We start from the raw sequence: 13,455 nt of genomic DNA on the forward strand, positions 1-13,455 counted from the left end.
AAACACAGACACAATAACAACAAACAAATACACACACAAGGACAGAATCCACAATATCACATATTTGCATGTGTACTAAAACGACAATGATAGCTGTAGAAAGGGAACTGTATTGCACTAATTACTAATACGATGCCAACCGTTTCAGAGGGTCGATTACCACATCTTGATGTCCAATGACTACGAGAGTAATGAAGAGCAGGTAGACTTACTATGTTGTACTATTTTACTTTAATAAGGTTGAATAACAAATCAAATACAATGTGTACATATGTACAGTCAAAGGATCACATAAATGTAAATAAAATGTACATATGAAGAGCGTAGGCCTACGCACAATAATAAACAAATACACAATGAATTATTTCAACAGAGTTGAATTTCAAGGATACAGCTGGTCTGTGATTCGTCAGTGAAAATAATTATTACAAGAGTCCGTGTTAGTCTCTTCGAAATGCAACCTATCAGTGATGTGAAGCTGTCGTCTCAGACCCTCAGATGAATGATGAATCCTCTGTGACAATAAATGCAAGTAGACCTAGGATGTGTATCACTCGATGTATGACTCTCAAATGTGGTTCTACAATAAACAAATAAGGTAATCAGTAACAGAAAATTGTATAGATATGCCATTAACACGGCAGACCCGCTGAGATGTTACAACTCTATAATGGTTGATTACGTATGCCATTATTAACATACACACAATCAGGTAACCACACTCTCGCATAACATAAATTATAATGTAGCAGCCATACATCAAGCTGAACAGTGAATACGTGGCAATAATAATATAATGAATACTCAAATGTAACTCACAATCTTCAATGACGCACATTCAAGAATCGTCACCAAGGAAACTTCAGCACGAAGTTTAATACCATCCGTTGCCAATGAAGACCACAAAGATTCTTTCCTGCAGTTCACAAAGTGAAGGCGCTGCAGAAAGAGATTTTAATTGGTCTTATATTACTGCCTTTCAGGGAAGATTGCAGGACTTGAACTTCCCTCAGGATCCAAACCGAAAAAACGATCCGCTCTCGCGCGCGCGCTGAGGTAAGCCACGCCTCCACATTCAAATCAATGACCAACATAATAGCGGCACAGCCCTTATAATAAATGAACATAAACTGAACATGGGCTTTTTTACAGCCGCCCCCAAATTTGGTAGACAAATTTGCCTGTAGTAAATCTATTATTGTGTATAATCTGAGCCCTGCGGTACATCGGGTAATCTAATCAATCGGGCAACTGGTCGAGTGTAAGTATGATCTTTCACTTTAACAACAGCAGTTCTAACTCTACCATCAGAGCTAGGGATGATGGATGAAACAGTACCAACTCGCCAGAGCGCTCTCGGTGACTGCTCGTCAGCTATAAGGACTACAGTTCCAACTGTAAGGTTCTCTCTCTCTCGATTCCATTTCTGACGTGACTGTAGGGTAGGCAGAAAGTCATGCACGAAATGCTTCCAGAAGTGATCACTGAGAATCTGGCTGTGTCTCCATCTCTTCCGGCTGAGCAGATCAGACTCAGGATAGACCACCTGAGGTAATGAGGAGTCAGGCCGCCCCATCAGCAATGAATTCGGAGTCACAGGATCTGGATCAGCCACATCACTGGAGACATACCCCAAAGGTCTTGAATTTAAGATGCCTTCAACCTCTACTAATACTGTCCTCAAAACCTCTTCAGTGACAATCTGAGCACCCAGGGTGGTCCGTAGGGCTGTTTTCACAGACCTCACTTCTCTTTCCCAGGAGCCCCCAAAGTGAGGAGCACTGGGGGGATTAAAGCGAAACCTGATCTGTTCTTTGGCTAGTTGTTCTCTGATAGTGGGTTGTATCTGACTGAAAGCTTCTTCCAATTCACGACTCCCACCTTTGAAATTGGTTCCCTGGTCAGATAAAAGCTCATAGGGCTTTCCCCTACGTGAAATAAAGCGTCTGAGGGACAACAAGAATGAATCAGTGTCCATATGAGTAAGTAGATCAAGGTGAACCGCTCGAGTGGTGAGACATTTATAGAGAATACCCCATCTTTTTTCTGTACGACGACCCACCTTTATTGTAAAGGGACCAAAACAATCAACCCCAGTGGAATAAAAGGGAGGTTTGAATAACCTAAGGCTGGAAGGTGGAATGTCTGCCATCCTTGGAATTTCTGGTTGAGCCCTCCACTTTTGGCACTCAGGGCAGTAACGCTGATGTTTCTTAACTGCCTCTCTCCCTCGTAAAATCCAGAACTTCCGTCGTAGTTCGCCGAACACCCGACCAGGACCAGGGTGAAGTAGTTGAGTGTCATAGTGCTTAATGAGGAGTTTCACCACTGGATGAGTCGGAGATAAAACCACAGGATGTAGAACATCTTTGGCCAAGCTGTCACATCTTCTAAGTCTGCCACCAACTCTGATCAGGTTGGAATCTTTGTCATACTCAGGTGCAAGTCCTATCAGCCGACTGCTGGTTGGGAGTGCCTTTCCTTCCTTGAGCAAGGCAAATTCTTCAGGGAAGTCTTGCATTTGACAATGCTTCAGAAGAGTCAATTCTGCATCATGGAATTCATCTGCATCGGGTGGTTCTCTACTACCAGCCGCCCCATGCAGGGACTGCACTGTGGCTTCTAATAGCTCTTGATAGCTATTGAATTGATGGTAGTCTGGAAGGGCAGGTGTTGCAGTCTCGCTAATCAATCCACTGAATACAGGTCTCTTAAGCTCCTGACTATCATCGAGGGTTTGACCTTCAGGTGCCTTTGGCCAATTGCAGCTGGATTGCATCAAGAAGGCTGGACCCTTCCTCCAGCGAGTGTCTTGAGCCAGTTGAGTCAATGCCAAACCTCGTGTGATGTCATCAGCGGGATTAGTTGACGAATCAACGTAGCGCCAGGATTTTGGATCAGACAACTCTTGTATTTCACAGACTCTGACTCCAACAAATACTTTGTACCTGCAAGAATCAGATTGCAGCCACGTGAGGACTGTGGTAGAATCGGACCAATACATAACGTTGTGGATGTCTAAGGTCAGCTCTTTCTTCAATACAGCACCCAACTGTGCTCCTGTCATTGCAGCACAAAGTTCTAAGCGTGCGATGGAGAGCTGCTTCTTTGGCGCGACTCTGGATCTTGCGGCCAAAAAGGCTACCTCGATATTGTTCTGATCGTCCTCGGTACTTAAGTACGCAACAGAGCCATAAGCTTTCTCAGAAGCATCGCAGAATACATGAATACTGCGGCTCTTGACTGCATTCTGTATGCTGGAGCTGTAACATCTGGGTTGAGAGATCTCTGATAGCTGAGGGAGCTCATTCTCCCATTGTTGCCAAGCAGTCAGTAACTCAGCAGGAAGGCAAGGGTCATCCCAGCCTCGTTTTTTGCCCCAGAGCAATTGCACAATGATCTTAGCCCTTGTAGTGAAAGGAATCAGATACCCAAGGGGATCGTATTGCTTTGCGAGTGTGCGGTAAATCTTACGCATGGTGGTTTCACCTTCCTCTTTCTGGTATGGTTTGTAGCACAAAGTATCAGATTTGCAGTGCCATATCAGTCCGAGGGTACGCTCTTGAGGATTGGCTGTCTCTTGGTTAATCCAGATCTCACTGCTCTTTGATTTTAGCTCAGACGGGAAGTGGTTAATGACTGTAGGAACATTACTGGCCCATTGTCGCAACTCAAATCCACCCTCCATTAGTTGGTGCTGTAATCTGTGTACTAGTTTCTCGGCCTGTTCTTCGTTTGGTACACTTTTTAGACAGTTGTCTACATAAAAACTGTGTTCAACAGTTTGACGCACCTCATCTGTTGGTTCAAGGTAATTCCCTACTTGCAACTGAAGGGCAAATGTAGCACAACAGGGGCTACAGGTGGTTCCAAAGGGCAAAACTTCCCACTGATAGATTGTTGGAGGCTCAGCAGTATTGCCATTACGCCACAGAAATCGGAGGAAAGGCTTGTCCTCATCAAGGAGACGGACTTGATGAAACATGCCTCGCACATCGCTACAAACAGCTACAGGGTGCTCCCTGAAGCGGAGGAGAACTCCCAACAAGCTTGCCCCGAGAGTAGGCCCAGGTAAGAGATACTCATTCAGAGACTGGCCTTGGAACTCAAAGGAGCAATTGAATACAATACGGTCCTTACCATTATGATGGACCATATGGTGTGGTATGTACCACGAATGAGGACTCAATTCACACTCCTTGGATGATAGTGGGGAGACGTAGCCTGCCTGCAGCAACTTCTGAATTTCAGCATTATAAGTGGCGGCCCTTTGTGGTTCTCTGGATAACCGTCTCTCCGTGCTACATAGGAGAGCCAGGACAGCTTCCTTTGGTGCATTCAACGGGGGAAGTGACTCTTTCCAGAGTAATGGGGTAGCGTATCGATTGACTCCATCCACACTAACTCTGATGGTCTTTTCTTCCAGAATGCGGATGGCTTCTGAATCTTGACGCGAGCGTGTGACCACCTTATCGGATCGATAAGGCAAAACGTCCAGTTTCCACAGCTTTTCAACCTGGTTAAAGAGGTCAGAATCTGGTGTCACACAAGAAACAAAGAGACATTCCTGTGGCTGAAGACAAGGGCGAAGAAACCTTGATGGACCTTGCAATGTCCACCCAAGTCTCGTATGCACAGCTGCTGGTCCACCTTTGGGCCCCAATATCACTGGCTCCACCGGCGTGATCAAATGTGGGTAGTCTGAACCGATAAGCACTAATGGTTGAGCTTGATTGATATCGTCCAAGGGAAGGTCTCTAAGATAGCGATACTTTTGCTGCAGGTCAGTGATGGGATAAGTATGCTGGACAAGACCTAGGTCCTTGGCTGTAAAGGCTCCATGAATTTGAAATGATCTGTCAGGTTGCGAAGCTGGAGCTATAGAAAAGGACACCGAACTTCCCCGTATGGTGTGAACCTCATGCCTCACAGTACGAAGAGCTAGATCTTCAACTGTACCTTGAAGGCCCAAACGCTGAGCGGCCTCATGCAGCAGAATCGTTCGCTCTGAACCGTCGTCCAGTACAGCGTAGGTCTCTAGCGACTTGTCTCCATTCTGAATCACAACTCGACTCAATTTAAGTAACACCTGCTTTCCGCTTGTAGAACGGTCAAGATACAAGGTCTGAGAAGTGGAACTCACGGGACCTATGCCCTCTGACTCTTTGATGTTGCCTTTCCCACTTGAATCTGTGCTGGCATTAACATCATGAAGAACTTCAAGATGTTTTCTATCGCATTTCTTGCACTTTGCTTTCAATGTACACTTTGAGGTCTGATGACTTCGGCCGCATCTCCAGCATCTACGGCCCATTTTGATCCAATCCTCAACCTGCTCCTTGTTCAAAAGCTTAAAGTTTGAACACTGATTCATGTAATGCTGGATGGTATCGCAGAACGGACAATATCTTTTGGGCTTCTCCTGCATCCTATCTGAGGACACTGACCCTGTCTTTGAGTTCTCTACTGACTCTCCCTTATGCTCGCCTCCATGCAGAACGGTAGTCAGTTTTCGAGGTGGGAAACCATACTTCTTGTCTTTGCGGGGGGCATGTTTCTCATAATCAGGGTATGAGCTGTACTGGGTTCCCTCCACCTGCACGCGAACCTCATATTCAAGCCAATCTGCCAAGTCAAGCAAAGTAGGAATCGGAGTCTGAAGAGGGTTAACAAATCTCTTAAAGTTGGCTCTTAGGTCATAAGGTAACTTAGCTAAGAGGCGAGATACATGAGAACCGCACTTCAACTCAGTCCAACCTGGGCTACCCAACTGATTCAACATTCCCACTAATGCCCGCACACGAAGAGCGAATCCCTTGAATGCCTTTACATCTCCACTCTTAATTGTGGGTCCATCCATCAAACTGGTGATCCGCTGCAATGCCAGCTGATGCGGTTGCCCATACATGTCGGTAAGAGCTCGCATAGTGTCACTAAAGGGAAAACGACTGTGACTGTAAGAATCTGCAACAAGTAAAGCATCTTCCAATTTCAAATGATCCATTAATATTTGAAACTTAAAAGATTCAGAAGCGTCGTCAGGCAGTACGTTGCCTAAAGCGAGCTTAAGTCTGGCGAACTCTCGTGGGTCATCATGAATGAAATTTGGGATTGTTGGTGTAGGCCCACGATATTGCACTGGCAGCGTGTGCAAAGAACGGTTAAGATCTTGATCCGAAACTGGATATGAACGATCAAACGGATATAGCCGTTCGTTGCCAGGATAGTTCTCAGTTTTAAGATCACGTTGAAATGGAGGACTAGAACGGTCAGCTAAGGCAGTTCCTTGCAAGGTGTGCACTTGGTCCCCATAGTATGTATCATGAAGATTTCTAATGGGCCGATACTCTGAATGCGAATGACGAGTATGTGCATCTGCAGGAGCACGACCAAAAACACGAGGGGGGTAAGATGACGGATGGGACTGCAACAACATGTCATCATCATACTGCCAATAAGGAGGATTCAACTGACTCTGCTGCAAACCACGAACTTTAGCAGTTCGGCCAGGAACGGGTGGCGGTGAGTCATTCACCCGATGAGGAGGTTCAGTATACTGAGGTGTTGACTGACCTGAATGTAATTGGCTACCACTCAGTCCACCTACTCTTTTTAGACGATTAGTAAGATCTTCAATAAGATCTTGATAACCATCACGACGTGCATGCAAAGAATCATCCCTAGGAGGCGCCAACGGCACATACTCAGATTGACCTGGATTTCGATCATCCTGGTGTGAGGCCAACATACTTGTATCCATTGGTGTAGAAGATACCTCATTTCCCGCACTAGGTGATTGCCGTGAGGGTGATGAAACCTGTAGTGGAGCTGACACAGGAGAACTAGCGATTATATCTGAAATACGTTTCACATCTTGCCGCAGCTGCTTACTCTCCTCTCTCATTTCACGAATACATGAGAGAATATCGGCATTCATTACCGTATTGACCTGCTCATCTGCAAATGTGAGTTGCCTCTGAGGATAACTAACCTCATAGTCCTGAAGATACAACGGCTGACGAGTAATTCTGCGTGGCCTTACCACCTCATCCTCTATCATTCCCTCTCTGAGTCTGGACATCATCGCTGAGACGGTTAAAGCATCCGGCTCGAAGGACCATTAATTGTAGAAAGGGAACTGTATTGCACTAATTACTAATACGATGCCAACCGTTTCAGAGGGTCGATTACCACATCTTGATGTCCAATGACTACGAGAGTAATGAAGAGCAGGTAGACTTACTATGTTGTACTATTTTACTTTAATAAGGTTGAATAACAAATCAAATACAATGTGTACATATGTACAGTCAAAGGATCACATAAATGTAAATAAAATGTACATATGAAGAGCGTAGGCCTACGCACAATAATAAACAAATACACAATGAATTATTTCAACAGAGTTGAATTTCAAGGATACAGCTGGTCTGTGATTCGTCAGTGAAAATAATTATTACAAGAGTCCGTGTTAGTCTCTTCGAAATGCAACCTATCAGTGATGTGAAGCTGTCGTCTCAGACCCTCAGATGAATGATGAATCCTCTGTGACAATAAATGCAAGTAGACCTAGGATGTGTATCACTCGATGTATGACTCTCAAATGTGGTTCTACAATAAACAAATAAGGTAATCAGTAACAGAAAATTGTATAGATATGCCATTAACACGGCAGACCCGCTGAGATGTTACAACTCTATAATGGTTGATTACGTATGCCATTATTAACATACACACAATCAGGTAACCACACTCTCGCATAACATAAATTATAATGTAGCAGCCATACATCAAGCTGAACAGTGAATACGTGGCAATAATAATATAATGAATACTCAAATGTAACTCACAATCTTCAATGACGCACATTCAAGAATCGTCACCAAGGAAACTTCAGCACGAAGTTTAATACCATCCGTTGCCAATGAAGACCACAAAGATTCTTTCCTGCAGTTCACAAAGTGAAGGCGCTGCAGAAAGAGATTTTAATTGGTCTTATATTACTGCCTTTCAGGGAAGATTGCAGGACTTGAACTTCCCTCAGGATCCAAACCGAAAAAACGATCCGCTCTCGCGCGCGCGCTGAGGTAAGCCACGCCTCCACATTCAAATCAATGACCAACATAATAGCGGCACAGCCCTTATAATAAATGAACATAAACTGAACATGGGCTTTTTTACAATAGCACATATTTGAAGAAAGCCTGACTGAACTTAGTGCCAAGTTCGTCAGTGTTAAAATTATACTATTTACAGATTCTGATAATTTACACATACATCTGTACATGAGATTACGCATCACAGCAGCGCAGGTTGGCACATCAGCACTGACAAACATTTGGCTTGCACTGCTCCATCGAAGCACCTTAAGCAGCAATCGCATCCCATCATTATAAGCTACATTAAGTCTCTGCATGCTGCGCTTTCTATAATGCCACCACAAATAGGCAGTATACATAAGGGTACAGTATTCTTTAAAAAGTGTTGTCTTCACAGATTCTGAGCTCATACCAAACAAATATATGTTATTGTTTCACTGTGATTCCTTTTCACATTTCAGAGATTAACCCCTGGTTTCACAGACAAGGCTTAAGCCTAGTCCTAGACTAAAATGTAAATCTGAGCAGTTTCAGCTGAAATAAACTTGCACTGACTGATCTTAAAATATATCAGTGCCTTTGTTTAGTCTCAAGATGCACACCAGTAATCTTTTTTTTTTTTTACATTGGTCTTGTAATTTTCATTAAAAAAAAAATTAAGGTGATAATTAAAAATAGTGTGTGTATTTTATTAAAGAAATTGTGGTTCAATGTTGTATAAAAAGAAATAGAGACATTTTCACTAATAAAACAAGGGCTGGACAATAATTCAATATCAATATTTATCGCTATATATTTTTTTCAATAATGATATGCTTTTTAAACATTTACGATATTTCGATATACATTACCCATTTTGTGTTTCCCATTCAATGATTTATTTGTGGCAGTTGACTTCGTTGAATAAACACGAGCACTGCACATTTCAAAATCAAAACGCGGCGCGGGTGTTTTATATGAATGTATTGGTTCATGAGTGGAGCTGCTTTGTGAAACCGCTAGTTCTTCTGCTCTCAAAGCGCCTCCTACTGGCAGAGATTCAGTTTGCATTTTCAATAAGCCTCTCCAGCAACATGCGTTTGTTGTTGTTCTATTTATTCATTCATCACGAAGGGAGCACTCTTCACTCTCTTTATCTTAGCTGAAACATTTGTTTCAATCTATAAGAATAATCAGCCTACACTACGAGTCAAAAGTCTTTGAACCGTAAGAGTTTTAATGTTTTTTAAAGAATTCTCTTCTGCTCATCAAGCCTGCATTTATTTGATCCAAAGTACAGCAAAAACAGTAACATTTTGAAACATTTTTACCATTTAAAATTACTGCTTTCTATCTGAATATATTTTAAAATGTCATTTTTTGCTGTGTTTAAAGCTATTTTCAGCATCATTTCTCCAGTCTTCAGTGTCATATGATCCTTCAGAAATCATTCTAATATGCTGATTATCAATATTTAAAACAGGCGAGTACATTTTTTTCTGAATTATTTGATGAATAGAAAGATCCAAAGATCAGCATTTATCTGAAATAAAAAGCTTTTGTAGCATTATACACTATTCCATTCAAAAGCTTGGAGTCAGTATAATTTTATTGTTCAATTATAGAAATTAACACTTATTTAGCAAGGATGCTTTAAACACAAATAAAAGGTGTACATTCATTTATTTGTGCCATTTTTTTCTAAAATATTATAGTTTTATAGGAGGTTTCATAGACTTGGTACAAACATCTGTTGTGGGCATTCTTGGCAGTTTTTTAATAGTGTTCATATCGATATCGGAAATATATCGTATCGCCCGAAATTAAGAAACATACCGTGATATAAATTTTGACCATATCGTCCAGCCCTGTTTTCCTTTTTCTTTTTTTTTTAAAGGAAATGTAAGCAGTTTTGAGGCTTGCAATTAAGATAAAATAAGGAAAGAAGGCAACCTATTTACTTTAAGAGAATTAGCTAAATTTTCCGGTTTTATTTTAGCGGTGATTGTTAGTTCCCTGCATGCTTTGTATATGGCTGGATATGGAGAGTAAATTTTGCGAGTAGCTTTGTGAATGCTAGTGCAGTGACATGTATTTCCTGTTTGAGCGGTCTGGCTGTATACAGTCTTAACTGTACAAATAACTGTCAAATACAAAGAGGCTTTACTCAAAATCACAGACTTTTGACAATTAACTTAAAAAATAAATAAGAACATTTCACTAATACTATTAAATTCATTGTGTCATAGATTAAATAATTTAGGAGATTTTATATGATTTATTCAGATAGGTAACACACAAAAAAAGAAACATTATGAAAAGAAACAAAAAAATATTATGTGCAGTATTGTTGCTATACTTTTTTACAGTGTGAAATTTTTCAACTACTTTGAAGTAAATGTAAATTTTTCAAGCTGGTTAACTCTGGTTTTGTGTTAAAGATGGTTGATCTTATCCAGCAAGCTGCCATTAAGAGTTTTTTTTTTTAAATGCTCGGTACATTAACAACATAATATCAGTCTTTTCAATTAACATCAATATCAATTAAACAACACTTACAGCATCAGTAGTACAGACTAAACCTGAATACCTGTTGTTTGACTTCCAGTGGTCTTGGAAAAGAGCACATTTGTGTACATGCTCTTTTCTGTTGCAGCTGTGCACCCATCTGGGCGACATACAAGCATGTAAACAGTCAGTGCTAGCAGCTGTAAGTGAATGTCCCCAAACAATCTCAATGTGATTAAGGGACAAGTCATTGGTAGTGTTCGTCTCTAGAGCATCAGTGGAGAGTCACTCTGATTAGGTGACAAATCATTAACACCATTCGCCTGAAAGAAAACATTCACAGTAGGTAAAAAAATAAATAAAAGGACAAAGGATTCACCTTCACAAAAACAGGAAGTGCAATTACACTGTAATATCAGTTGTGGCCAAAAATATTGGCGCCCTTACACTTTTTTAAAATAAAATAAATACAATTCTGATAATAATATAATTAAATAAACTATTGTAATAACAAAATGAATCCACATCATTGTTTATTAAAATGTAAAACAGTGAGTTTAGCGCTCTCCTCATGTCAGTTATTATTGGTCTTTCAATGTAATGATTTCTGAGTCAAACATGCCAACTTGCGGATCTAATTCTGATTTTTGTAGACAAACATACTCCGTGTTCATAGTATCTTACCTGATCATTGTGCTGCGTCCTGATGTCTGTTTAAACAACAATAACAAACTCAATTAAACACACATTACTTTGGTTAATTAGAGTAATCTTTAAAAATTCTTTACACACAATTTCCCTCTTGATAATTCAGTTTTATGTGTAATCAGAGCTGGGTAGTAACTAGTTAAAAGAATCAGACTTCCCATCGCTAAATGTAATACTCACCTTTCCTTACTACTAGACAGTACAGTAAATAAAGAGCTATAGCCAGCAGCAGCAGGACACCAAGAGCAGCAGCGGCACATATTCCTGCTACAGCAGCCAAAGACAAACCTGAATCTGAAACAGATAAAGAGAATCAGTCATTATTACAAAAGAGCAATTATTTTTACCAGTGTGTTTTTTCAAGTATTTACACTTTTCCTGCTTTAGTCATCAGCTGATATTTAACTCATAAACCAGTGGTCTCAAACTCAATTCCTGGAGCACCACAGCTCTGCAGAGTTTAGCTCCAAAATCACACCTGCTTGGAAGTTTAGTGATCCTGAAGACCTTGATTAGCTGAATCAGGTGTTTGATTAGGGTTGGAGCTAAACTGTGCAGAGCTGTGGCCCTCCAGGAACTGAGTTTGAGACCAGTGTCATAAATGATGGGATCTGGTGGGTTTTGAAGAACAGCAGCTAAAACAGCATCATATGATCAGCTGTCAGAAAAACAGACTAATTCTAATGTTAACATTAGTCATGTGAAGAGCATGTATTGGTTGTGTCACTTGACATGAAGGTGATGATCTCAATTATAGTTATATATAATTGTGTATATATATATATATATATATATATATATATATATATATATATATATATATATATATTAATAAATAAAAGGGTTGTTGTAAACAGAAGGAACATTTCAAGTTAATTTCAGAAACCTTCATTCAATTTTGGAAACTAAGAAATTTTTCAAAGAATTCCAGAAATGTTTCACACCATTTGATACGGTCAAAGCTCACTTTTTCCAAACACAATGAAAAAAAAAAAAGTTGAAGTATTTAAAATTTGCTTGAGGGAACTAAACTAAATGACACGCACCAGTGACGGTAACACTGAAGCTCCTAATGATGCTGAATCTGCTGCTGATAATCTTTAGCTCATAAACTCCAGAGTCTGTGGTTCTGGTGTTCATGATGGTCAGAGATCCAGTCTGATGATCCAGTTTCAGTCTGTCTCTGAATCTCTCGTCGCCATCTTTACTCTGAACATCTGTACAGATCTTTCTGGGTTCTTCACTGATTTCAGCGATGCAGAGGTCATTAAAATACCACATCATCACATCATTTGGGTTTTTCATTACACCAGGATCTAAAGTGACAGATTCTCCCTCCTTCACTGACTTTCTCTTCATTTCATCTCGTTCAGCAGCAGGAACATCTGAAACACGAACCAACAGCTGCTGGAAGGATATTTATGGATATTCATGCTCTTTAAAAAGCAACATATATCTCTGTTTTGTGCACATTTTATAAAATTATTTTACATCAAATTCTCATTCAAACAAACACCTCATAAAAACAGATAGGAGAAACAAAAAAAGGTTTTAAATCAAACTGAAATTTCATCATTAAATATGTAATCTTTTAAATGGATAAATGTATTAAATGACTCACTATGAACAATAACACTGAGTGTCTTTTCACTGCTGATTCTGATGCTGGTAATCTCTAGATGATAAAGTCCAGAGTCTGTGTTTGTGATGTTCATGATGGTCAGAGATCCAGTCTGATGATCCAGCTTCAGTCTGTCTCTGAATCTCTCAGTACCTTTATTACACTGAACATCTGTACAGATAAAACTGAGATCTCGTGTGATTTGAGCTATTCTAGTGTCTTTAAAATACCATTTTATATCTTCTTGTTGCTTTGTTTCAACATTAGTGTGTAGAGTGACTGAATCTCCATCCATCACGAATGCTGACAGTCCATCAGCCCCAACACTATCAACACCTGGAGAAGAAATTAAATCAGTTAATTATAAACCAAACAAAATTATTCACCAGGAAAGTATAATGAAATAGGGATGTCACAGTTAATAAATCTTCAAACCGGTATATAAACGTATAAATGTGCAACAAACCATTGACCAATAACAAATATTTCTCAACAAAATCTAATAAGACGTCTTTGAGGCATGGAATATATTCATATCTT

General features: G+C 40.3%; 2 protein-coding genes across 3 annotated transcripts in view; both read right to left on the minus strand.

Annotated features, from left to right (window-relative positions):
* The window catches only part of LOC306875011 (uncharacterized protein), a 991,916-nt gene that overhangs the window by 112,344 nt on the left and 866,117 nt on the right, over positions 1-13,455 (minus strand). The gene's annotated exons all lie outside the window — the stretch shown is intronic.
* LOC306875055 (uncharacterized protein) overlaps positions 9,972-13,455 on the minus strand; it is a 7,142-nt gene continuing 3,658 nt past the window's right edge. For both annotated transcript variants that reach the window (XM_079425434.1, XM_079425433.1), the window contains exons 2-6: positions 12,916-13,251; positions 12,341-12,679; positions 11,475-11,588; positions 11,271-11,296; positions 9,972-10,909 (exon numbers count right to left, since the gene is read on the minus strand). In XM_079425434.1, the coding sequence (XP_079281560.1) occupies positions 10,853-10,909; positions 11,271-11,296; positions 11,475-11,588; positions 12,341-12,679; positions 12,916-13,210 (831 nt within the window). In that variant the 5' untranslated portion in view covers positions 13,211-13,251 and the 3' untranslated portion in view covers positions 9,972-10,852. The remainder of the gene's footprint in view (positions 10,910-11,270; positions 11,297-11,474; positions 11,589-12,340; positions 12,680-12,915; positions 13,252-13,455) is intronic.

Source organism: Barbus barbus (genome assembly GCF_936440315.1).
Source record: "Barbus barbus genome assembly, chromosome: 9".
NCBI lineage: Eukaryota > Metazoa > Chordata > Actinopteri > Cypriniformes > Cyprinidae > Barbus > Barbus barbus.